The 26,327-nt window shown below is 52.6% G+C and overlaps 1 protein-coding gene across 5 annotated transcripts in view; it reads left to right on the top strand.

Moving 5' to 3' along the window:
• Positions 1-26,327, top strand: part of SARDH (sarcosine dehydrogenase) — a 62,225-nt gene that overhangs the window by 22,947 nt on the left and 12,951 nt on the right. For all 5 annotated transcript variants that reach the window (XM_087704479.1, XM_087704477.1, XM_087704476.1 and 2 more), the window contains 10 exons: positions 2,728-2,857; positions 12,842-12,928; positions 13,984-14,074; positions 14,935-15,076; positions 16,336-16,419; positions 17,081-17,194; positions 17,530-17,668; positions 18,672-18,785; positions 21,736-21,883; positions 23,338-23,431. In XM_087704479.1, the coding sequence (XP_087560605.1) occupies positions 2,728-2,857; positions 12,842-12,928; positions 13,984-14,074; positions 14,935-15,076; positions 16,336-16,419; positions 17,081-17,194; positions 17,530-17,668; positions 18,672-18,785; positions 21,736-21,883; positions 23,338-23,431 (1,143 nt within the window). The remainder of the gene's footprint in view (positions 1-2,727; positions 2,858-12,841; positions 12,929-13,983; positions 14,075-14,934; positions 15,077-16,335; positions 16,420-17,080; positions 17,195-17,529; positions 17,669-18,671; positions 18,786-21,735; positions 21,884-23,337; positions 23,432-26,327) is intronic.

The raw sequence follows: 26,327 nt of genomic DNA, 5'->3' as shown, positions 1-26,327 counted from the left end.
CTTATCCAGGAAAGGGCGTACGTGGCACACAAGGCAGAGGTTTGGCTCCTTCACCTCCTCTTCTGTCCCAAAGGTTTGGAAGAGCTCAGGTTGGGGAACATGGACTGCATTGGGTGGTGTCACGGTGGCTCCAGGTATGTTCCTGTCATGTGCCAGAAAGAACATGGATGTCGGGGTTCCAAAAAGCATCTAAAAATAAATCAGAGTTCAAGGCAAAGTGTTCCTCAAAGTTCCAATTTATGAAGAGAGCCATGTTGGCACATCTGGGAAAACCCGAATCTGAAAGCTTCCCTGTTTTCCCCACCCAGTTGAAAGTTCAAGATCCTCCCCCCACACCCACAAATCCATCACATGGTCCAATCTCCCTCTGCCATGCTGGCAGTTCCTCCCATCCAGTTCTGGTCAGGTGCAGAGGTACAAAGAAAAAGGATGACCTTGGCTTTCTAGGAAGAATTTTGTTATGGCTACATATCATCTAACTCCATACAATCCTCCCTCCCATTTTCTCACAATAGAAAATGCATAGTAGAATTAGAGAAAGTGTGGCAGGCCAAAGATCTAAAAGAAAAGATGGCTGCAGGCCTCACAATGGGTTGCACAACAATAGCAATAGCCATTAGACTTGTACACAGCTTCATAGTGCTTCACAGCCCTCTCTAAGTGGTTTACACAGTCAGCCTCTTACCCCCAACGATCTGGGTCCTCATTTTACCCACCTCAGAAGGACAAAAGGCTGAGTCAACCTTTGAGCTGATGAAATTTGAATGGCCAAATTGCAGGCAGCCAGCAGTCAGCAGAAGTCGCCTGCAGTTCTGCACTCTAACCACTGTGCTGCCCCAGCTCAAACTACCTTTGCTTGCAGTCCTGGCCCACCTTCCTTGCCTCCTTTCCCTAAGATGACGGGCAGCCTTGGCCTGCCATTCAGTGACAATGAAGTGTGGTGACTTGGCCCTGATTTAGAAGACATAGGATAGCTTCTTGCATGAATATTAATGGTGAAAGGTTGATTTAATCACAGAGGAACAGGCCATTGCTTTATCGGATTGATCAGAGCGGCCAGGTTTAATCAGTGAAGCAGAGCCTCCAGCGTTCTCTCCTGTCCTGAAGCTCCGGGCTGACGGCTGAGGGCAAACTGACGAAGGCAAAGCAAGTGAGGAAATCTGCACCGATTGCATAAGAACTGCTGTCCGTACGGAGCCTTTTCCCAGTCTAGGAAACAGGCCTCGATTCTCAGCATCTGGGTCTGCAAAGAGTCTGGGAGAAGGGTGGACATTCAGGATCCTAGGAAGAGCTGATATGGGGCCATACTTGGAATACTACTGCGTCCAGTTCTGGTCACCATGATACCAAAGAGAAGCCAAGACTCTGGAGAGACTTGCTCAAGAAGAGCAAGAAAGAGGGTTAAGGGGGCTGGAGGTTAAATCATATGATGAATGGTTGAGGGAATTAGACGTGTCTAGCATGTCAAAGGGGGAGGACATGATAATGGTCTTCCAATATTGAGGGACTGTCAGAGAGATGAGGACGTTGACTTGTTCCCCAAAGCCCCCGAGGGCGAAACAAGTAATGGGTGGGAGCTTCTTAAAGAAAGATCCAACCTAGAACTAAGGAAAAAAATTCTGACATTGAGAGCAATTAATCAATATGACACTTTGCCTCTCAAAGTTGTGAGTTCTCCATCACTGGAGGTTTTTAAGTAGAGGTTAGAGAGCAATGGGACAAATGTATCTGAGTTGGTACAAGGACTCCTGCCTGTGGCAGCAGGTTGGACTAGAAGACCTCCAAGGTCCCTCCCAGCCCTCTGTCAGGGTTCCAAATAACATACTGTACCTGTAGCAAACAAAACTCTTGAGGCAGGCAGGTTCCTCAAAATATAGGTTTGTTGCAGGGGTGGGTTTCTCGCCCCGTTCCAACCGGTTCGGTTGGAACGGGGCTGGCGGCGTCCTCGTGCACGCGCGTGGTGCACGCATGCGTACTAGCATCTGCGTGACGCTCCAGCTGCTCCTGGACGATCGCGCAGGCGCTGCATGCGTCCTGCGCATGCGTGGAAGCGCAGAACTCATCAAAACCGGGTAAGGACCACGGGCGGGCGGGCGCGCCCTTCGCCGTTCCCGGAAGTTACTTACTTCCGGGTTCGGCGACCAACCGGTTCGCAGGGACCACCGCGAACCGGTTGAAACCCACCCCTGGTTTGTTGTATATGTCATATTGGCACAGGTGAAAAACAACTCTGATGGTTTCTGTGATTTTCATCTAATTAAAAGTAAACATTTTTCACTTTCTCAAAATAATCAGTCACATGGTCGAATCAGGATACTGTCCAGTTGCTAGGTGACTCCAGTCCCCTCCTTCCGAGCACCTGCAGGAATGTCTTGGATCCCAAGAGAAAGTATTTTGTTTTGACTACAACACCCCAGCTATCTCTATTCCCTACCCACCACATCCCTCTTCTCCAGTGTGTCAGTGCTGGAGCTTCAGGGTAGACAGTGTGATGCTATGACTTATTCCACCAGCAAAGTTCCTGGTGGACAGAGGTGGTCTCAATAATGGTGCTGAGTTCAGGGAACAAGAAACAGTTTGGAAAAGAAAGTGTGTCTCAAAAGCCGGGAGGGAGCAGGGATGGGATCTGATCTGTGATTTGCCACCATATCTATGGTGTCCGTCTCCTGGCGGCTGACATGTTGCAATTGGTGCCTAATGTCTGCAATGTGTATTTTGCTCTTCCAGGTGTTGGACGATTTTGCTTTTGGTCTCTTCAATCTGGACTGGGATATATTTACACAGCATATTGATGGTGCTATCAACCGAGTCCCAGTCCTAGAGCAAACTGGCATTAAATCAACTGTCTGTGGACCAGGTAAGGAAAGGATCCACAATATTAAGAACTTCCTTGAAAGAGGAGGGGAAGCATAGCAAACATCTCCATCAATGTGATTTTTTTTTACTCTTCACAATCTCATTTACGGTTGGGAGCTTTGGTAAACACAGGTTGTTTTGGTAATTCTTCACTGCTGTCACAAAATTATGGAATTAAGCTGCACAGAAGGTTGGGCACTGTACCTTTCAGCTCCGTTTCCAATAACCCACCTTTTAGGAAATCATCTCCTTGGCTGATGTTACTGGTGGGCTTTCAGTTCTCATCCGTGTATCTCTACATTGCTTCGAACAAGAGAGAAAGAAAGAACAGAAGGTTGTTAGTTGCTGAGTTGCTTGTGCGTTGACCAGTGGGAAACCCAACTATCGGCTGTGCAGCCAGATCCTCCTCCAGGCACTTGTTTTGGGACTGGGGAAGAAATCCACTTCGCCAGAAAGTGGCACCAAAGAGGCAGAGGCCCTGATGCCTTGAAGAAAGGGCATAGGAGAAGCTCAGGAGAGAGAATGAGGAGCCCACTACTGGGACGTTCCCCCCACATCTGTCCTTCTGCTTTGGCAGTCCTCACATTTTCTGTGGGGTGAAAGCTGAAATGGACATTGCGGGAACCCCCCAAGCCCAGCCATCTCAACTCAACCCAGCCAGGAGTGTGGGAGGGGTCTCAGTGGCTTTCACAGGGCCAGGCCTTTCTCCTTGCCAGCTGAACGTCCTTAGCGAGTTTGCTTCTCCTTCATTCATAATTCCACTTTATAAGCTAAATGATGGGATCGGAAACCCCCTCCCCTTTCATCAGAAGAGAATGCCTGTAGTGGTTATGGGATTCTGGCTGAAAGAAATTCCTTCCAGGTCTCCAGTGGGAGCACTCTGTGCATCTCTGACTGATAATGGAAGCAATTAACATATTTTGTCAGCGTGTTGATTGTTTTTGCTTCCCTGTAAATTTCCTGTAAATTCCACTGAGCGGCTCTGGAAGAGGTGAAGGCCTCAGCAGGAGATACGGCTGATGGGTTGACTGATGTGGGGTTTGACAGTTGCCCTGAAAGACAGCTTGGTAAAAAGACATTGGGGGGAGGGGGAATTGCCTCCCCAGATCCAGACTCAGTAGAGTGCAGCACAGATCTGAGGTTTTTGGGGGTGTAGCACGCAAATCAAGGGCGGCTTCGTGCTGAACCCCTTCCGCTTGTTTCAACCCCTACCCAGGTCTCTGAGGGCCTTCTTATGAGATGGCAACACTTCCTTACTATCACTAGTAGTCCTCGACTTACAACAGTTCATTTAGTGACTTGCAGTTTGCCGGCCGTCAGCAGAAGGAGCTTGCAGTGCTGCACTCTAACCACTGCGTCAACACTGCTCATAGATGCTAGGCAACTGATTCCTATTTATGATGGATGCCCGGGGAGCATGCGCGGAACTGGGGGGAAGGGGTATTGAATATTCAAAGGTTCATTAATATGTATAAGCCATGCAAATGGCCTCGCTGTTTCTAGTACTTCAGCACCTTTGTGCTGGTCAGCAACAGCCTCCTCCGTCCGGATTGGTTGGGACGCGAGGGAGGCTATTGCCGGCTGAAAGTCTGTTCCTATTGGTTGAAGCCCCAGTATATAAGGTTTGGCGGGCTAGTTTTCTGACTGAATCGCTGTCATACTTAACTTAGTAATAAAGTCTGTTCTTCGTTCACCCTGTGGTCGCGTCCCTCCTTGCGAACCTCAAAAGTTGCAGTGTTCCAGGGTCACATGATCATCTTTTATAACCTTCTGACAAGGAAATGAAAGGGGCCCCAGCCAAGAGAATTGGCAGACAAGAGGCCACTTGGCCTGCAAAAGGAGTGTGGAATGGGGCAAGTGTGTCTCCCTCGTATCTCCAGTTCCATGGAGGAACAGGCGAGCCCCCTGTTGCTGAGCTGTCATGGGTTGAAGCAAATAACAACTTCCCAGTGCTTTCCAGCCCTCTCTAAGCGGCTTTCAGAGTCAGCCTCTGGCCTCAACAATCTGGATCATCATTTTATGGACCTTGGAAGGATGGAAAACTGAGTCAGCCCTGAGCCTGTGAGAATCGAACTGCTGGCAGTTGGCTGAATTAGCCTGCACTGCGCCACTGTGGCTCTTGTGTCCCGTCTTGGCTGTCGCATTAGTCGCCGCACGGCGTTCTTCAGATTATTCCCTTGGGCATCAACCTGACGCTGGTTTTGCCTTTACAAGAAGCGTCAGTTTCCGAAGTGAGGTGTGAGAGGAGTAACAGATGGGTATTAACCCAGCCCTTTTGCCTAGGAGACTGAGGTAATCTTTTTTTTTCATTTTTTTTTTTTAAATATATTTTATTCATTTTCACATTCCATTTTGCAATCACTTATATACAGGGTATTTGCTATAAGAAAAGAAAAAAAAATGAAATAAAACAAAATAAAAAGAAAACACAACTCATCATTCACAACCCCACCTAACACTTCCATCCTCCATACACCCCATCTACCCCCTCCAACTTTCCTTTCTCCCTCTAACACTCCCCTCCTACTTCCCTTTCCCCTCAAACCTTCCTTCTCCCCTTACTCCCCACACGCCCTCCTTACATTCCCCTTACTCCTTCCTTACTCCTCCCTCTTCTTTCCCTCTACCTCCCTCCTTGGTGTATGCCTTTATTCGAGTGTTGTTTAATCTGATAAAAGTAAAATAAACCAAGGGGGAAAAAAATATAAAGAAAGAAAAAAGAGAGAAAAGAAAAAAAAACAACAACCGTATATAAGTACATTCTTGTTCTTATTGAGACTATGTTAACACCCACAAGTAAGGTAATCTTTTGAGGCCACACCTACGTTCCTCCTCCTGACCTCCCCAGATTAACCTCAGTCTCCGGCCTAAAAGGAGTGTTTCTCTGACTCTCCCTTTGCTTCGAGAATTTAGGTTTTTTTCTACAGGCTTTTTTTTTCTTGCAAGTGGATTTTTACCTTCCGTCCATCGACTGCATCGCTGCACCCCTCCTCTGCCGTGCTCAGCACTGCTAGAACCCAAGCCTCGCTGCTTGCTAGCGTGCCCTCGCGCCCCAAGCGACCGGATGGTCGTGTAAGAGGGGGAGGAAAGCCTCTGCATTGCGGGGGCCATCTTGCTGCCGCCATCTTGAGCACATGAGTGAGCGCGTGATCGGCGTTCTCCTAAGGACGCCGAAAGTGCTCAAAAAGCACCAGCGAAGCCAGAAGAGGCTTCTTTAAGGACCAACTCCGCCGGTGATCCGGGGAGGGCTCCAGAGCGGTGCCTGCCGGTGGCTCGGGCCGCAGATCAGCGGCAGAAAGAGGAACAGCGTGGATTCAAGGACAGAAGACTGAATCCACCAGATTGAAACCGGCTGAAAGAGAGAAGAGGTTGGTGGTCAGCACAACTGTAAGTACTATGGCGGAGGCGGCAAGGAGCAGGTATGCTAGTCCCAGATCCCCAGGGGGTGTGGATCCGGATGAAGGGACCTCCAGGGGGGCTCCCCCAGTTCCCAGAGGGAGGTCTCCAACCAAGAGGGGCAACTCCAGGGCCCCTAGGAAGGCAACCTCTGAGAAGGAGGTTAGGATGACCAGGGCCTCTGCTAGAAGATTTAGGGCTACCATTAGCCCCTCCCCCTCCAGGTCCTGATCCCCCCGCAGGCTTCCAACTCTGGATGAGGCCTGGGCAGCATCCCCAGGCTCCCCAAGGGGCTCAGGCAGAGGGCACAGTTCCCTATCACCCCCCTTATCTCCTGCACTTCCGTCTGAGTCTAGGGGTGACCACTTTGGACGCAGGGCACTCAGCCCAGCTAGGCATCGGTTGGCACCGCAATCCCCTGAACCCAGGGAATATTCACAGCCTCCAGAGCTCCATCCTGCCTTACCTGAGCTTCCCATCAGCTTTCAGGAGATGTTAGCCCAAGTGATGGCTTCTGGGATAAATCAGCAGCCCCAGAGTTCCATGAGTAGGCCTACCCAGGCCCAGCCCAGGGGTCACCAGGATCGCCCCAGTGTATCTGCTGCCAGAGGGGCCAGGTCTCCCTCCCTCTCTACTGCCAGTGAGGCCTCGGAGTTAGAGGAGGGAGAGTTGAAGGAGGTGGGGTTTTCTGAAGATGAGGAGGCCCAGGAAGAAGAGGCCTCAACCATCGCTGGCCTTTTCCCTCTCTCCTTATTTAGCTCCTTGCTTCGTAAGGCAAGGGTCACAGCAGACCTGGACCCACCCACCCACCTTCGTCTGACATGCCTAGCACTAGCAAGGGTAAGAAGAAGGGGCCCTTCCATAGACCACTGGTGGAAAAGGAGGAGATTCCTATTCCAGATATGTTTCTAGAGGTGCTTAAATCCCAGTGGGTTAAGCCAGGTTCTTTTCCCAATCCAGGGGGAAATCAGAGGAGATTCTATAATCTTAACTCTACCTTTGCCCAAACTCTCCAGGTTCCTGAGGTGGACACCCCGGTTGCCACCTTAGCTTCGGCATCAACTGTGGTCACAGGAGACATCGCCAACTGCCTTAAGGCAGAGGATAAGAAGGCGGACATCGTACTACGTAAGACCTTTTAAGCAATAACCTGGGCCATTAGGGCAGCCGCTTCGGTCAGTTTCAGTGCCGTCAACTTCTTTCTTCTTTCGACTTCTTTCAAAAAGCACAGGTACAGTGTAGGGGGTGCCTCGCTCAATAAGAGTAACTGTGAGAGGAATCTTGTCATCCTAATGGACAACCATTTAAATAGGAGCCAGCCGTGTGCAGCAGCTGCCAAAAACCCCAACACAGTTCTAGGCTGCGTAAACAGAGGGACAGAATCAAGATCATCTGAAGTGTTAATACCACTTCATAATGTCTTGGTAAGGCCACACTTGGAATACGGCATCCAGTTTTGGTTGCCACAATGTAAAAAAGATGTTTGAGACTCTAGAAAGAGTGCAGAGAAGAGCAACAAAGATGATGAGGGGGCTGGAGGCTAAAACATATAAAGAATGGTTGCAGGAACTGGGTATGTCTAGTTTAATGAAGAGAAGGAGTAGGGCAGACACAATAGCAATATCTCAGGGGCTTCCACAAAGAAGAGGGAGTCAAGCTATTCTCCAAAGCACCTGAGGGCAGGACAAGAAGCAATAGGTGGAAACTAATCAATGAGAGAAGCAACTTAGAACTAAGGAGAAATTTCCTGACAGTGAGAACAATTAATCAGTGGAACAACTTGCCTCCAGAGGTTGTGAATGCTCCAACACTGGAAGTCTTTAAGAAGATGTTGGACAGCCATTTGTATGAAGCGGTGTAGGGTTTCCTGCCTAAGCAGGGGTTTGACTAGAAGATCTCCAAGGTCCCTTCCAACCCTGTTATTCTGTTAAGGTCTGCATTGCGCCTTTCAGTTGGACTCTCTTTTTACTTGAGGAATTCTGCCCCCAATGATGGCGCAGAAAACCTATCGGACGTGGACAGGAACTGCATCTTGTGGGCCTTCGCCATGCCAGCTCTTCCATTTGTATGATGAGTTGCCTCATTTTTTGTGGGAGAAGATATCTCTGTTCATATATGCCAAAGGACAAATGTTCCAAGTTCTTCAGATGGAACGTCTTGTTTTGTCAAGCAGGAACTAAAGATGGTTCACAGCTGATTCATTGATCTCTTGATATGCTCCATGCTAGTCTTGGCTACATAGCTTATGTGGGAGGCAAGAAGGAAGCACCTGGATTCTGGTTGTGCAGTACAGTTTGGACAGTTATGCGCATGCAGGCAATATGCCCGTGTGCTATATGTGGTGATGCAGCGTGTAGCTTGTTTACTACCACAAGGGGAGCAACAAATCTACCTCGTAAAAGGAGCAGATGGACCAGAACTGCTACAATAATAACTGGATCACTGCAATAATATCATTGAGCCTCTTATATTTAGCTCCTGGTAGGCATGTATGGGAAGAATTTCCTATTTTCCAGACTCTCTGGGAAGAAGGGCCAGAGGTCAGGATCCTTGGAGGACTCTGAGGAGGGCAAAGGGCCTGGGAACCTGGGCCCCTCAAAGGTCTGGACTCAGGAGCTGCTCTGAGCCTTTTGAGCTGCTCAGTCTGGTCCAGTCCCAGTTCACGCTTGTCTCAGCTACCCACCCATCTTACAGGAAAGCTATCCAAGAGCATGAAAAGACAGAAGAAATCTCTGAACTGCAGCAATAAAATATTATTATTATCACAACAACAGAATTGTATCACAGCAGCCAGTTGTTTCGCTGGATTTGGCATAGATTATTACTCGGGCCCCACCCAGGGGCCTAGGACATTGTAACATATTTCCGTAATATGCATGCGGATCCAAGCAGTGCGGCTTTTTGCATTTGACTGATGGTGATTTTGTCAATTTTTAATTGTTTTAAATGTAATCCCAGTGCTTTTGGAATAACACCCAGTGTGGCGATTACCACTGGAATTACCACTGCTGGTTTGTGCCATAATCGTTGAATTTCGATTTTTAAGTCTGGATATTTCGTGATTTTTTCATGGACAATGTGGCGGCCAAAGCCCATGTGAACAGGCAGGACAGCACCCATTCCAAGGCTCTTCGCGATGAGGCCCTACGACTGGGGAACTGGGCAGAGAGACACCTGCAGTCCATCAGAGCGGAGCACATCACCAGAACAGAGAACCAGCAGGCAGATTGGCTCAGCAGGGAGATGATCAACAATGGGGAGTGGCAGCTTCATCCCTCAATCTTCCGGCAGATCTGCGAGAGGTTCGGACACCCGACGGTGGATCACTTTGCGACCCCAGAGAACGCCCAGCTGCCGGGATTCATATCGAGGTTCCCGGCCAAGGGAGCCATCGACACGGATGCCCTTTGATGCAGATGGCCACCAGGTCTTCTCGATGCCTTTCCCCCGCTTCCCCTCATCCCTGGGGTCCTGAGGGGGTGGGGTGGCAGAGGGAGCGGAGGTCATTCTGGTGGCTCCCTTCTGGTCTCGCCACCCCTGGCTGGCAGATTTAGTGGATCTGTCCTTAGCCCCCACTGGTGGATCCCAGTGGGGGAGGTGTCCCTGCACCAGGGGTCCCTGGAGCATCCGGATCCGGAGTGGCTTCATCTGACCGTCTGGTGATTGAGCGGGAACAGCTGAGAGAGGCTCATTTTTCCGAGAGCGTCATCAAGACAGTGGAGGCGTGCAGGAAACAGTCCACCACTCGTATTTACAACGCCTCCTGGGTGGCCTTCTCTGTGGCTGCTCCGGCCCTCTGGAACGATCTCCCCGTGGAGATTCGGACCCTCATCACCTTCAGGCTTTCCGCAAAGCCGTTAAGACCTGGCTGTTCCGGCAAGCCTGGGGCTGATGAGTTCCCAGCTCCACTCGAATTGTTGCGGCTGTTGATAAGTTTTTTAATCTGTTTTTTGTATTTTGTTTTGCCTTGTTTGTTTTCTTTGTATTGCTCCCCTTCCCTATTTGGTTTGTTAGCCGCCCTGAGTCCCTTCGGGAATAGGGCGGCATACAAGTTTAATAAACTGAAACTGAACTGAACTAAGGGTCTCCGTCCAGCTTCGGCGTCTGTCCCACAGGTTCTGGATTTCCTCCAGGAGGGACTAGAGAAGGGTCTGGCCACTAGCACTCTTAGAAGACAAGTCTCCGCCCTCTCTACGGTCCTGGTGTGTGTGTGTGAATGCTCCTCCCTTGTCCCAATACCTGGTCCTAAGCGCTTCCTTAAAGGAGCGGCGAATCTGAAACCCCCAGTGATCCATCGATTCCCCACCTGGGACCTACCCAGGGTCTTCCAGGCCTTGACGGCCTTGACCATTTGAACCTTTGAGGGAGGTTTCCCTTCAACTTCTGACCCTTAAGGTCATCTTCCTGGTTGCCATCACCTCAGCCAGGAGAGTGTCTGAGATCAACGCTCTCTCCAGCAGAGCGGACCTCTGCACCTTTCTAGAGAACCGGGTCATCCTCAGGCTGGACCCCGCGTTCATGCCCAAGGTCAACTCCCCGTTCCACAGGGCCCTAGAGATAGTTCTGCCAGATTTCTGTCCCCAACCCTCCAGGGAGAGGGAGAGATCCTGGCACAAATTGGACGTCAGAAGGGCCTTGCGCATTTACCTGAAGCGCATGGCCCCTTTAGGAGTTCAGAAGCCCTCTTTGTATCCTATAAGCCATCCACCTCCATCAGCAGGTGGATTAGAGTGGCCATATCTCTGGCCTACGGGGCACGGGGACTCCAGGTCCCAGAGGGCATCACAGTGCACTACACCAGAAGTGCGGCCACTTCAGCAGCCTGGTCCACCCAGGCACCCATAGAGGAGATCTGCTGGGCTGCCGCCTGGTCTTCTCCCTCGCCTTTCATTAGGCATTACTGGCTAGACGCTTACGCCTCCGCGGAGGCTGCCTTCGGCAGGAGGGTATTGCAGGGAGTCCTTGACTCTCCGGGTGGCTCAGGCCGATCTAATCCCTCCCAGGACATAGCTTTGGTATATCCCATTGGTTACTCCTCCCACACCTTCACTTCGGAAATTGGCAGTTGGACTTACCTGAACTGCATGTTTCGAATAAAGGTGTGGGAGGAGTCACTCCCCCCCCGGTATAGGGCGCCCAGTGCCAAGGGGGCCAGAGTTAGCTCAAAGGTCAAGCAGAAGCAGACTGGAAGGATGTGTGTTGTGCTGTTCTTTGTCCTTCCTTTCAGGTGTTCTGCTACGATCCATCGATTAATCTGGAGAGGTCAGAGGAGGAACGTAGGTGTGGCCTCAAAAGATTACCTCAGTCTCCTAGGCAAGAGGGCTGGGTTAATACCCATTGGTTACTCCTCCCACACCTTTCTTCGAAACATGCAGTTCAGATAAGTCCACTGCCATTTTCCCATGGTGGGAAGTGGTCGCCAAGAGGAGGGAAGGTCTGGGAAGCCCCCCACCCACAGCTAGATTCCTGTTCCGTCTCCTCGCTGCCTGCTTCTTCCAAGTTGCTGCTTTCGGTAACTGACAGCTGCCCTTCCAGATGTCAACAAATTATCTGGCAAGGTGAGGGAAGAAAGTCTCCTGCGCTGAATGGAGCTGAGCTTCAGCCAGAGAAGTTTGATGTAGTCAGAATATTTATAGCTCACCTTTTCTCATAGTTCAATCCCCAAACTAATAAGTCTTTACCGGCAGAAACTGAATCAGCTTTTTTAAGCCTCTTACTTTCCTCTATTAGTCATAATTAAATAAATATTCAGCTGAAGGGGAAAAATGCAAAATGGTACTTTCTTTGAATTAAGTAGGGATTAAATAAGAAGAAGAAGACTTTTTGGGGGAGACAGTTTTTAAAAATATGAAGTCAAGTATTTTCAGCTCAATTAGGGAAGGCTTTTGCCAAGGACTCTCAAGGAGACGTATTTTTTTTAAGCTCTAAAATAATAAGACTTTCCCTGAGGAAGAGGCAGAGACCAGGGGGAGGCTCAGGACATTTGGGGTGCTTTTGTCTGCAGCCCCACGGCCAGCGGGAGCTGCAAGTGGACTAGTGCTTTTCTCTCTTCTGTACCTCCCCACCTCTCCCTCCCTCCCTTCCTCCTTCTTTCTCTGCTCTCTCTTCAGTCTTTTCTCCCTCCCTCTCCATTCTCCCCCCCCCGTCTCCTTCAACTCCCCTCTCTCCTCTCACTTCTCTCTCTTTCTCTAATGTCTCTCTCATTCTCTCTCTCTCTCTCTCTCTCTCTCTCTCTCTCTCTCTCTCTCTCTCTCTCTCACTCACTCACACACACACACACACAAACACACACACACACAAATACATACCTTCCCCCATCCCCACCCCACTATTTCCTCTTCTGCACTTTAGTTGTGCACTGGTCTATGGTGTTCCAAGCATGATCTTTCCACAGAGAAATCCATATCCATATCTGTATGTGTTGTCTGTGTGTGTGTGTGTGAGAGAGAGAATTTTCATTCCCAGGAATTAGAGATTTCTGACTCTTGATGCACATACCATATCTAAAGTTGCAGCATTAGCACTCAGGATTAAAGCCGGAATTGCTGCGCCACATTTAATCCCCCCCCTCTCTTTCTCCCTGCCCCAGAATCCTTCACTGCAGACCATAAACCTCTCTTAGGGGAAGCGCCAGAAGTCCGCGGCTTTTTCCTGGGATGTGGCTTCAACAGTGCCGGTAAGGAGGAAGCCCTAAAGTAACCCTGGCAGCTTTCCCAGCAGGTAGGACGGTTGGGGAAATGTGCCCTTGCCTGGCTCTGGGAAAGTGCTCAGCCCAAGTCCGTAAGAAGAGAGGCTGCCAGTGGTTGCCCAGGACACTCTGGTTGGGGAAACCGGAGACTGAGAGGGGAACGAGGTTCCAAAGGAGCCCCAAAAGCACAAGCCCAGCGTCATCCGGTGGGGTGGGGGTGGCTGTTGGGCCCTAGTGAGATTGGCTGGGTGTGTTTGGAGAGGAGGCGGAAGAGTCTTTTGCTGGTGGTTTTCACACCCTAGAAGAGCCTAGTAGGCGAGAGAGAGAGAGAGCTCCATAAATACAGCAGCAGAGAAACACACCCCCCCTTAAATAAATGTGCTTGGCATAGTGGCTCAATGGTTCCCCATTGGGCACCCCACCCCACTCCACAGAGGCCAGAGCTGCTCCTGATGCAAAAATGTCACCCAACCCGGCACCCTCACCTTGCCAGAGAATTTGGGAGAGCCCCCTGACACCACCCCCCATTCCCAAAGGTCTTGCTGTGCAGAAGCAGCACCCGCCCTTGGCCATTTGGCCTGCCTCTCCAAGCTGCTCCTACCCTAATTGCTTCCTGCCCCAGACTCGAGGGGGTGAAGGGCTGAGTTGGAGATGGGTTTTCCCTGGCATTGAGAAGTGTTTCTTGGTGTTTATCCATCAGGTGGGGCCTCCTCCGCTTTCCTCAGCCCTTATTGAGCTTTGTGTTAATTTTATCTCCTGCAGCTTCTCATTCTTCAGGTGGCCACGTGGCCTTGAGTGAAAAGCTGCTGCCTGTAAAGGTCACATTTAAATACATTTGCAAGCTGGAACGGTCTTCCGAGCCAATAAGCGAGTGAGAACCCTGCAAGATTTGTCAGAAAATAGCTTTCTTCCACGTGGAGGAAAGCAGAAATTTGGTTGTCTAGGGCAGCCAGAGTTGTCCAGCAAAAGAAGCAGCCTTGAATTGAACAGCAAAGAATTGGCAGGAGGTGCGCCCTCTGACCTCTGGCCCTCCCTTTCCACAGGAATGATGCTCGGAGGAGGCTGTGGGAAGGAACTGGCCCACTGGATTGTCCACGGACATCCGGAGATGGACATGTTCAGCTATGACATTAGGTGAGCAGCAGCTCCTCGCTGTTCTCCTGCCAAGCAAATTCATGGTTGGTCTCTAATCCGGTGGAGGGATAAATGCTGTTGCTGCACTGGGGCTGTGGGGGGGCTCTTCCTTACAGTTTGTGTGCAGCCCCCCTCCTCCCAGGCCTTGAGTGGACCACTTCCCCTGCTGCCCCAGCAGGTGGTGGGAGAGAAAACCAAGCCCTTGATGTGTGGGGTGGAAATGGGCACTTTAGCCACACACCCCAGTCACAGGGTGCTGCCCCGAGGTGTTGATTGCCTGCAGTCTGTCCTTCTGAACATGGGACCTGCTGGTCTTCGGGGAGATGGGTTGGCAGGATGAACCCCAAGTGGCTCTTGCTCCACTCCTGCTCAGAGATGCAGTGCCCCAAGAGGGTGGTGGGAGCTGAGGAAAATCCAGATCGGCTTTTCCAAAGGCCACCAGATTTCATAGAGCAGCCCCCCTTCTCTCCAGCCTCTCCAAAACTGCTGGGGATAAAGGAGGGATGGGGCTCCAGGCTCAGTGGGGTCTTCCTTGAACTTTCCCAGTTCCCTTTGTGGTGGTATCAAAAGCTGTTAGTTCTTCCAGCTCAGCAGGGGCAGCTGGTGTTCATTAAGCCATTCAAATCTGTTCCTGCCAGATCCCCCCCTAAGGTCTGCCTTCCTTCCGGCCCCTGATAAGCTCCCCCCACTCTCCCCAGAGTTTCAGCTGTCAGAGGGTCCTGTGTGATGGATCTGTGGATGTCATCCTTGGTCCACAAGGGCCACCTGGGTCCAGCTGCTTTCCTTGGGGGCTCCCAGGTGCTGGTTGTCCCAGACCTCCCCCCTCCAACTGTGATAATGAAGTCCACCTGGCTTTTCAGGAGGTTTCACCGGTTCCTTACCGGCAACAGCCGCTGGATCCGAGAGAGGAGCCATGAGTCCTACGCCAAGAACTACTCCATCGTGTTCCCCTACGATGAGCCTCTGGCCGGGCGGAACTTGAGGAAGGACCCTCTGTATGAGGTGAGGCCAGAGTTGCTGGGTGCATCACATGCCTCAGGCAGAGATATAGTGGCCAGTTGGCCTGATATCACTGCTAACCACAGAGCCCTGAGGCACTCTTACCACGCCTAGAGACACTCTTGTCTGGCAGCCCAGGCCCTTAGGCCCCTTCCCCTCTCTGGTCCTGGCCTTTGATCTGGAGAGCCTGGGTTAATTGAAGCCAAGGGGCATTGGGGGTGAGGGTGGGGCTCCGTTTCTGGGCTGCCAGAGCAAAATGTGGGGCAGCAGAAGAATGTGGAGCTCTTCTGGACAGGATCAGCTGAGCCACAGCAAGGAGACCAGCCCTCCATAAGCATTTCTACCCCTCCCAATCAAACGGTCCTTCCCTTCCCCCCTTCATAGTTGCTCCTAGCTTTTTGCAGAAGGGGGAAATCCCATTGCCAAGGCAACCAGACCTGGCACTACCCCAGGTGCCAACAACTTACTGCTTGTGGGAGGTTGGCGAATGAAGGACTTTGCATTTGGGTCCCCTCCATGATGCCCCTTTGCATCCCGGTTCATTTTCTTTACCCCAAAGCAACCTGTTCCTGCCCCTCTGTTTCTCTTGCACATCCCTCAGGGCACAAACTTTGCAGGAGACGCGCCAGAGTCCAGTCTCCTTTGTCTATGGCTCAGTTCTGGGCAGAGGAACTGGGCATTTCTGCTTTCACCAGCCTAGGAGGGCCAAGCAGAGGGAGCCATTTTGGTTCTGTCTCTGGGAGACAAGGCGGGCTCATCTTCCCCAGCCAGGCGCCTGGGACACTCTAGGTGCAGCTCTCGGGTCTCCCAGGGAATGGAACAGCAGAGAGATGGGGAATGGCAAGGGGTGGGCATGGAGAGACCCACATGGCCTGATCCTCCTGCTGCAGCCTGAGCCCCATGGGCAATTGAAGCCTGGGAGCTGTCTGGGTGCGAGAGGCAACCTGGCAGTTTCTCCCCAGATAATCCTCCACTGCAAAGGGGGGAGCCAGTGACCGAGGCCAAGGATGCCCCCCACAAGGGCTGGAGGAGTGGAGGAGCTTAGCCCCAAGTCCTAGAGAGTCCTCCTTCAGAGAAAGGGTCCCTGGCTCTGTCTTGGGGCCAGACCTCCAACCGGCTGCAACCAAAGTGTGGGATGGAGCAGAGGGTTGAAGCCAGGGCCGGGGAGAGGGGCTGTTTGTGGGGCAGGAGATTGAGGCTTCGGGTGAGGAGTGGGGAGGGGCTTCCCCAGGCGCTCACCCCGCTTTCTCCTCTGCCCGCAGGAGCTGCTGCTTCAGGGCTGCGTCTTCCAGGAGCGACACGGCTGGGAGAGGCCAGGCTGGTTCAACCCGGTGGGCACAGCGCCGGTAAGCCTCCGGTGGGGAGGGGGGGAAGGTCTCTTCCAAGGCTGGAGAGGGAGGGTCCTTTGGGGTCTTCGGAAGCCCCCGTTCACCTCTCCCCGTGAATGGCCCAAGGACGGAGAAGGCAGCTCTGCTCTGGCCCAGCAGCGGGGAGAGCCGGAGGCTGAGCAAGGCAGGTGGCCCATCAAGGGAGCCGCCCGGAGGGCCTGCTCAAGCCTCCTGGGCCAAGGTTGTCCTCTTCTGGCCTGGGCCTTGTTGGGCCATTTCGGAGAAACCCGCCCAGCGGTTGGCAGCCCTGCTTCCTGCATCTGCTGTGGGGCCTTAGAGGAAGGAAGGGCTGAGGTGACCTTCCCTCATCACAGCCACAGGTGGCACCTTTGCCAATCTCTATGCTGAGCCAGGCCTGATCAGAACTTGGATGGGAGACCCCATGGAAACCCCAGGAGTGCAGGCTAGAGCGGAAGCCACGTGGTCAGGCTAGATCCCACCCAGGAGGTCCTGGATGTGGCCCTCCCTCCTTCCATGGCTCAGTCAGGCTCAGCTCCCCCTCCCCAACACTTGACTTCCCTGCAGCCCCAGCCCCACTCGCAGCACGATATGCCCAGCTCTGAGCACCTGCCTCTGCAGGGGGGAAAGGCTGAGGCCCGCTGTCCATGTGCCAATCCAGGTGGCAGACTACAACTATTACGGGGCTTATGGCCACCCGCCCTGTGAGGAGGATGCCTACCGCCGGCTGCTCTCCGAGGAGTACACCTTCGACTTCCCTCCTCATCACAGCACTGTGAGTAGAAGGAGGGCTCAGGGATTCACCAGGTGGGCAGACTCAGGACATGAAGGCCCCCTGCCGCCCTCCTCTCCCTCCCAGGGTGCCCAGTCAGGACCCTGGTTGGCTGCTGCCAGAGAGAGGGTCCCCTCAGGCCCCTGCAGACCCTTCCTCACCCAGCGGTTTTCCCGCAGAGCCGGACGTGGCTGGAAGGGGGTGAATGGCTCCCCGTGAGGAGCTGGGGGTTTGGGGAAGGGTGCAGAACAGAGGAGCCTCGAGGAAGATGGGCAGAGGGTATCACAAAGGGACTTTGCTCGGACTGTTGCCCACCCTGGCGGTGCCTGCATTTTCAGATCCGGAAGGAATGCTTGAGCTGCCGAAATGCTCTGGCAGTCTTTGACATGTCTTACTTTGGCAAATTCTACCTGCTGGGTCCGGATGCCAGGAAGGCTGCCGATTGGCTCTTCACGGCCGATGTTCGCAAGCCCCCAGGTAGGGCCTCTTCCTCCAGTGCCTTGGGCTCAGTCTTCCATGGAGGAGGGCTGGTGGTTCTTCTCCTGTGCTCCCCCCTCCCCCAGCTCCTGTGCGGGTCTCTCTTCCAGCTCTCTGCATCCTCTGCTTGAGCTCAGCCAGGCAGGGGATGCCAGGGCCGCCCATTCCAGCGCCAGCAGGGCCAGTTTTCGAAGGGGTCCTGGACACAGGCCAAGGATTGTCTGGAGTCAGCTGGACTAGCCTGCCCCAGCTCAGTTTGGCCCCTAAGGAATGGGCCGTCTCCACCAATGCTGCTCCAATGCTGCTCCTTCAGTACCCCTGGGAAGGGCTGCAGACTCACCCCCAAGTCCCTGATGAGGGGAGGGGGGATTGGCAGCCTTTGCAAACCCTTTTACAGTCGGAGGAAGGAGCAACCGGGGAGCTTCTATGCCCTCAAGTGGACTCAAACCCTGCCATTTCCAGTCCCAGGGTGACGCTTTCGCCATGACACGCATAGGATTCAACCACCTGGGTTGCAGCTATTCAGGAGGGGCATCTTCATAGGTGTTTCCAGCAGGCTGGCAAAGTTTTGAAGATGGCAGATCTTGGCTGAACAAGTTTGGCATGTCGAGGGGGCTTCTAAACGGAGCCGGTGTGTCTTGCCTGCAGGAGGGGGCAGCTTTTACAGCCTGGCCCTTCCTTGGTTCTTCCTGGGAGGCCGGGAGGATGAGGTGGCCTCAGAGCCTGGTGCCAGAGACCCGAGAGGACTCACCGCTTGCCACCTAACTGCACCCCCCCAATGGCCCAGCCGGCCCAGAGGGACCTTGAGATCCCCACAGTTGCTGCTGGCAGGAAGAGGGGACAAGTCTTTAATCCAGGCATGAGTCCCACTTCAATGCTGCCAGGAAGTCATTGGGGAAGGTTGCAGCCTGATGGGATGCAAGGGCAGGAAAAGGGCTGGGGGGATCCGGGCAGTTTCCTCCACCCACCCAAGCAGGAAGGGGGACCAATTCTCTTTCCACAGGAACCACCGTTTACACCTGCATGCTGAACAAAAACGGGGGAGTGGAAAGCGATTTGACCGTGAGTCCGATCGACCCTGGGCCCGAAGACTCAGCACTGGCTCCTGCCTTTGAAGGTGACGCACCCCTGCATCCCCCCTGAACTGTGTTTGCTGGGCTGACAGAGTCTGTAGAACAGATGCCCCGGTTGGGAAGGAAGCAGCCGGTTCCTTCCTCTGGTGACCTTTCTGGGATGGGCCCCTTCCTCAGGGTCTCTCCCCAAACAGGCAGCTCTAGGGGTGCTAAGGGGGCCAGCCCCTGCTCCTCTCTGGCCCAGGTCAAGGAGGAAGGCTCCCTTTGTGCTTTCTGCCCCCTAAGGCTTGGCATCTCTGGGGTCAAGATCCTCGCTGGTCTGATAACAACTGCATTTACCTTTCCAAAGACAGGGACCCCCCCCCCCCCCAAGATGCTCCCATCTCTACGCACACCTGGAATCAGAGAAACCAAGTAGCAGGAAAGGAAAAAGCAGTGAAGAGAAGCCACAAAATTACTGTCTTTTTTTCAGCTGGGCAAAAAGGCCCCCTGCTCTTTTGAAAGGCCTTTGTTGTGGACCTTTGACTGTTGCGGTGGCCTAGAATTGGACCTCTCGCCTCAAATCGGCAGGCTGTGAGTTCGATCCTAGGTAGAGGCTGATCTTTGTCTGGGCACCATGAGAATATATCTGTTGCAAAAACTCCACATTGGCGACAGGAAGGGCATCTGGCCAGTAAGCTCTCGGCTCCAGTCAATTGCCCTGACTCCAACCCGTAAGGGATTACGGGGTCATTAAATGATGAACAACAACTACAACAACTTGTTGTGGATCTTTAAAGCTGCTGAAAATGCTTTCTGATGCACTGAGCTTATGATGGAGCTTGGAGAGATGGAAGGGAATAGAGGGCCTGGCAGAAGGGAGCCTGGTGAATTGAAGGACTCCAGAGAGGGGCTCCAACAGGCTGTCAAGGTTCGGTTACAGTTTCTGCTGCCCCACAAAGGGTTTTTACAGACTCCTAGGGACCCCTGAGCTTGCCTACCTCACAGGAGAGAACAGGCAGACGAGGGACGCTGCTGGTGGGGAGAAGAAGGGCGTCCTCTCGTCCTTTTCCCCGGAGCCCCCAATTTGCCCTGACAGAGACTTCCAGCTGTTTTCTTCTGTTTTGTTTTTGCAGCTTCTGCCTGTTCTGCTCCTAGCAGGTTCTGCAAGGTTTGAACCAGGGAATCTGACAATCTCCGCCTGAGATTGACATGTGGAAGAAAGGGAGCTGATTAGCGCTCCAGAGCCAGATCCCGCCAAGCCATTATTATTTTGGGTGCAGGAGCTGCCAGCCCAGAGAGGCTTCCGCTTGACAGGCAATTAGAGCAGCACCTATGTTTTTCGAGTTTTATTAGGGCCAATTATCAGGTGAAGCACAAGAGAAGAGATGCTGCTGAGACCCTCCTCCCAGCACTTGAGAGGGTGGGTGTGGCAAGTGAGAAGCAGCATTTGGGCCTGAGGCTGGCCATGCTGAGGAAGAGGAAGAGGAGGGGGCTGGGCCATGAACTGCCTTCAGGGCCCCAGCCTGTGCTTCCCCCTTGTGCCCATACTGAAAGAGCTCCTCAAGGGAGAGGCCACATAACATCTGGCTTCCACTTCTGGTTTTGGACATATTGCCCTTTTTTGTGGCAACACTGAGTCACTTTGGGTTGATTGGAAAAGCTGAAGGGCTTGAGGTGGGTGCTCAGTTATTTATTTTTCAATTCAATTGATATAACAATAGCACTTAGACTTCTATACCGCTGTGCAGTGCTTTCCAGCCCTCTCTAAGCACTATTGCCCCTAAGAATTGAACTGCTGACAGTCAGCAGAGTTAGCCTGCAATGCTGCATTCTAACCACTGCAACACCACAGCTGCTGATGGATGGATAGATGATAGGCTGACAGATAGACATAGCAATAGCCCTTAGACTTATATGCCACTTTACAGTGCTTCCCAGCCCCCTCTAAGCGCTTTACAGAGTCACCCTCTAGCCCGCAACAATCTGGGTCCTCATTTTACCCTCACTCAGAAGGATGGAAGGGCGAGTCAACCTGGAGCCTGGTGAGATTTGAACTGCCAAATTGCAGACAGCCAGCAATCAGCAGAAGTAACCTGCAGTACTGTACTCTGACCACTGTGCCACCACAGTGATAATATAGTCACCAAAGACAACCCTGGGTGGCAAGAATCAGTAACATTACTACATAGAAAACAGTATAGAAAATGTAGAAATAATTATCACAAAAGCAAAAACGCAAACCTCAGGATAAAAATGGTCCCTCAACAAGGTCGCCTGGCAGCCCCAGGCCAGAACCTGATGGAGACACTGAAAAGAGCCGGTCTGGTTTTGGAGGAGCCGTGCCTGATGGCCTCTGTAGCTCTGCCTGATCCAGCAGGTGGGCGAATGCGACCAGGCAGAGGGAGCCCGGTCCCCTGCGGTACAAAGCTTTGAAGGCCAGACCAGCAGCTTGAATTTGACCAGAAGCAAACCGCTTGCCAAGGCCACTTGCGAAGCGGAGGTATAACGTGTGCTGCTTGCTCCCCTGCATTCTCCATTCTCTCCCAGCTGAAGTTTCTGGATCTTTTCAAGGGCAGCCCCACGGAGATGCATATTGCAGTAGTCCAATTTCTGGCAGGTGGAAGGTCAGCAGGGTGAACTCTTGGTCAAAGGAAGGTGACTTTATTTATGACACGTCATTAAATGCAGAATTTGGATTGTCTGTCTGGTTGGGAAAGAGTGTGTTTTGCTTTTGGCAGCTCTGCAGAGGATCTGCCTCCCTCCCCAATCTAAAAGTGGACAGCCAGGATTTAAGGATGTTGTGCAGTTGTCAGCAGAACATCACTTGTAAACTGCCAAGTCTCCTGAGTTGTGGTGGGGATGAATTCAGCCGATCAATCGATCAGCCAGCAACAGAGCAGGAGCAGCAACCTGGAGGGCTCTGTGAGCCCCGCTTCCTTGGCCTAAGTGGCACCGCAGCCCACAGCTTCCAGGGCCTGCTGCACTTGCCAACGTGACTCTCATCCTTTTTAGGGGATGGCTACTATCTGGCTATTGGGGGCGCTGCTGCCCAGTACAACTGGTCACATATCAGGACGGTGCTGCAGGAGAAACACTTTCAGTGCCAGTTGATCGACCGGTCGGAAGAGCTGGGCATGATCAGCATTCAAGGCCCTGCCAGGTGAGTCTCGGAGTTTGGTCCAATGCGGATGGGACCACAGTCCCTCTGTCATAGTGTTCAGTAAGACCAATGCCCAGGGGTGCCAAGGGGGCAGCCTTTCCTCCTCCTCCTGGCCCACCTGGCAGAATGCCTAGGCTGGCCATTCCAGGGTGAGCATTGCTTGCTACAGAGATCACCCAAGGTAGCAGCTTCCTTCTGCCAGTTGACCTCCAGTCCCTCCCAGATAGGCCCGGGTGTGGTGAGCAGGGAATCCAGTCCCGGCCTCAGCTCCTTCTGAGTCCAGATTGGCTCCTCCTGGGCTGGTGGACTCTTTGCTTCCTGGCTTTGAGGGCTGCCTTGGAGGGCTCCCTTTGGCACCTTTGCTTGTCAACCTGAGGAGATTTGCACAGCTGCCTCCCAGACCATTGGTGCAACGCTCCTTGTGGAAAAGGGAAGAGACTCACCAACTTGCCAGGTTTGTGTCTTTGCACATGGGACGTTGGGGGTTCACATATCTGAGTCCAGGGAACAAAAACAGCAAATCACCAGTTTCTCTTCGTTTCCCTGCTGGCCTTTTCATAATATCAAATATTTTGCTTTCACAGCCATCTTAAACTTAAGTGGAATGTCAGCCTCTCCCCAAAGCAATCAGAGCTCACAGTCGATCCATGTTTTCATCTCGCGCTGTTTGCTACACATTGATTAGAAGTTTGGGAGGCTTTGAAATGTAATGTGTGATTGTCAAATCAGCTTTGTCTTCCAGTGCTGCCCCCCTCCCCCAACTATAGATATTCTGGGTAAATTTTGTCAGGTGAAGGTGTGGAGAGGGAGAGCCGAGATTTTGAGAAAGCTGCTCAAAGAGACGGAGCATTTGGCCTGAGACTTTCCTCCTAAGGCTCACCTCATGCAGGATCTGACAGCTGCCTGGGGAGAAAAAAATAAGAAAGGTGTTAGTCCCTTGGAAGTTAATAGGTTGATCAAAGTTTGTAGCAATGCATGTATGAAGGCAGAAAGGACACCATTTTAAAGGCAAATATTGGAAGACCTTATGCAGTGATTTCTCCATCTGGAAATTAAGGAAGTCGGTCTGCAGTTGTTTCTGATAACTGTGCCCAACCTGATATAAAGCGTGTTAGCAATCTAACCTTCTACCAAACCTGAAACAGGGAGAGAACTGAGCTCCCTCTGCTTAAGGCTGTTGTTGGTCCATGCAAGAACCCCACTTCTGCCTTATCCCAGATCTGAGGGCTGTGGCTGGGGTCCCAGGACGTCTGAATGGTCTATGCTGGCTGAGCCGAGCCGAGGCTTTGCGGGATTAAGGAGTTGGTGCTGCAGCTGCCTTGGCGACTCTTGGTGCTCTGGTTGAGGGGGCCTCTGGCATGGGGCAGCTGTGATGCTCTGAGGGAGCCAGGCCCTCTTGGGAGGCTCAGAGCTGGCAGTGAGGGTCATTCATTGGGGTCTTCTTCTCTGTTCAGCCGAACTGTCCTGCAGGAAGTTCTCAATGTGGACCTGAGCAATGAGGCCTTCCCATTCTCCACCCATCAGCTGGCCAAGGCTGCTGGCTGCCTGGTAAGACCTCCACTTGTCTTCCCAGGGCTAGGGCAGGGCCTGGAGGGGGCAGGGGATGCTTTCTTTGGGACTCCCTCTGGGGTGGGGTGGGGGAGCAGGGGGTGAAAGCAAGAAAGTGCCACTTTTCTTTTCTATCCTCTGCTGGAGCATCAAGGATTTTGCAAAACGTGGACCCCTTTTTGCTGAGCTTTGGCCTGGCATTAAGGCACACACTCCAAAGGAATACAAACCAGAGCAAAATTACTGGTTGGCAGGAGCAGTGGAAAAGTACAGGGATAAGTGTGTGTGTGTGTGTGTGTGTAAAAAAAATTCATTACATGGTATTGGATGATTCTACCTAGTGCAGAAAAGGATGGGAAATGAACCAGGAGAAAAGGGGCAGGGGCCAGGGTACTCTTACATTTAGCACCCCTGCAAGGGGACTCTGCCAGCAGGGTACAAGGTAGGGACGGAAGCCCATTGTCCAGGGTAAATGGCTGGGAGGGGCAGCAGAGGAGGAAAGTGGGAAGTAAATGGGCAGAGGCGGAAGCCTGGAGGAGAAGGAGCGGGGGTGGGGGCCAGGGTAGAAGCCAGAAGGTCCCATTCCGACCATCAAAGTGGTTGAGTGGGGCAGAGCAGGCTAAGAGGTCTGACTCATACAGCGGGACACACGCTCGACCTCATGTTTCTCTCGGGGCAGTGGAGACTTGATCTGGAATTGAAGGGCATTGAGATCTTGCCCCTGTCATGGTCAGATCACTTCCTACTGAGGCTGGACTTTCGGAAACTACTCCCCCACTGCAGGGAGGTGGAGCCGATTAAATGGTTCCGCCCCAGGCGGGACCCATCGGGATTTCTAACGTGGCTTGGGGAGATACCTGACTCCCTTGCCTGCAGTCTGACAGAGTCCTTGGTTGCTGCCTGGAATATAGCGGCGGCTGGGGCTCTTGACCAGATTGCGCCTTTGCGGCCTCTCCGCAGCAGTGGATCCAGGAGGGCTCCTTGGTTTACTGAGGAACTCTGGGAGATGAAGCGCCAAAAGAGACGCCTAGAGCGACGCTGGAGGGCTAGTAACTCCGAATCTGACCGAACACTGCTAAGAGCCTTTATTAGGACTTATCTCATGGCGATACAGGCGGCAAAATGTGCACATTTTTCCGCTCTTATTGAGTCCACAGAATCTCGCCCAGCCGCCCTGTTTAGGATTACTCGCTCCCTCCTGAAAGGGAGGGATGCGGAGGAACCCTTGCAGGGAAGAGCTGAGGAATTTGTTCAGTTTCTATCGGACAAAGTCACCCAGATTCAGACGGACCTGGACTCCACTTGGGCAGTTCCTGCCAAGATGCTGGGGGTGGGCCTTGATAGGATTTCTTGGAGCGAGTTCCAGCCTGTTACTCCTGAGGAAGTGGACAAGGCCATCGGAGCGGTAAGTGCCTCCACCTGCTTACTGGACCCGTGTCCCTCCTGGCTGGTCTCGGCCAGCAGGGAGGTTACACGAGGCTGGTTCCAGAGAATTATTAACACCTCTTTACAGGAGGGATCTTTCCCGCAGCCCTTTAAGGATGCAGTGGTGAGACCCCTCCTTAAGAAACCTTCTCTGGATCCAGCTATCCTTAAAATCTACCGTCCAGTCTTCAACCTCCCCCCGCTGGGTGAGATCATTCGCCGGCACGGGATTAAACACCACCAGTATGTGGACGATACTCAACTGTATCTGTCCGCCCTGTGCCAACTCAGCAAAGCAGTGGAACTGATGTGCCAGTGCCTGGAGGCTGTTAGGGTGTGGATGGGAGTGAACAAGCTGGCACTCAACCCAGACAAGACCAAGTGGCTATTGATGTTTCCTTCCAAGGATAGTCCAGATTCTCCATCTATTAGCCTGGGGGGTGAAAGTTTACACCCCTCAGAGAGGGCCCGCAACTTGGGTATCCTCCTGGATCTGCAGCTGCCGTTAGAACATCATTTGTCGGCTGTGACCAGGGGGGCTTTTGCCAAGGTCCACCTGGTGCACCAGTTGCGGCCCTATCTGGACCGGGAGTCACTCATGCCCTCGTCACCTCAAGGCTCGATTAGTGCTACACACACTACATGGGGCTGCCCCTGAAGAGTGTTCGGAGACTACAGTTGGTCCAGAATGCAGCCGCGTGAGCGATTTCAGGAGTACCTCGGTACACCCATGTTACACCTATCCTCCGCGAGCTGCACTGGCTCCCTATTGGTCTCCAGACGCGCTACAAGGTGCTGGTGATTACCTTTAAAGCCCTACATGGCCTTGGACCTGGATATCTGAGAGACCGCCTCCTGCTGCATACCTCCCAACGGCCGATAAGAACTCACAGGCTAGGCCTCCTCCGGGTGCCGTCGACCGGACAATGCCGGCTGGCGACCACTCGGGGAAGAGCCTTTTCTGTAGCTGCTCCGGCTCTGTGGAACGATCTGCCCGCAGAGATCCGGACCGTCCCCACTCTCACGGCCTTCCAAAAAGCCACCAAAACCTGGCTGTTCCGGCAGGCCTGGGGCTGTTGATCTATAAATTAGGTCCAGCCCCTAGCTAAGCCGAATGTATGTTGTGTTTTTTAAACTGTTTTTCGTTTTTTATCCCCTATTTGTTATTTTTATTTTATCTCATATTTGTAAGTCGCCCAGAGTCCTACGGGATTGGGCGGCATATAAGATCATTAAATTACAAATTACGAATTAATTCTCCCTGGGTCGTTTTTGGAAGAGCCAGATGAAGGGAGGGGGAAATCTTTGGGCCCCCTTTGACAACTGACTTTTGCTGGAAAGCACTTCAGAAGGCCAGATCTTAAACGTCACAGCCACTTTAGGTTCAGCAACCAGAGCCCCCCCCCCCCCGTCTGAAATAGCACCTGGGCTGCCTGGGGGTGACAAAAACTCCATGGAGCTTTCAATGCAT

This window comes from Thamnophis sirtalis, unplaced genomic scaffold, assembly GCF_051295495.1.
Source record: "Thamnophis sirtalis isolate CommonGarterSnake01/CBP01778 unplaced genomic scaffold, rThaSir2_p1.2 scaffold_2, whole genome shotgun sequence".
NCBI lineage: Eukaryota > Metazoa > Chordata > Lepidosauria > Squamata > Natricidae > Thamnophis > Thamnophis sirtalis.
The sequence above is the reverse complement of the archived record's forward strand: the minus strand, read 5'-3'. Positions and strand labels throughout refer to the sequence as shown.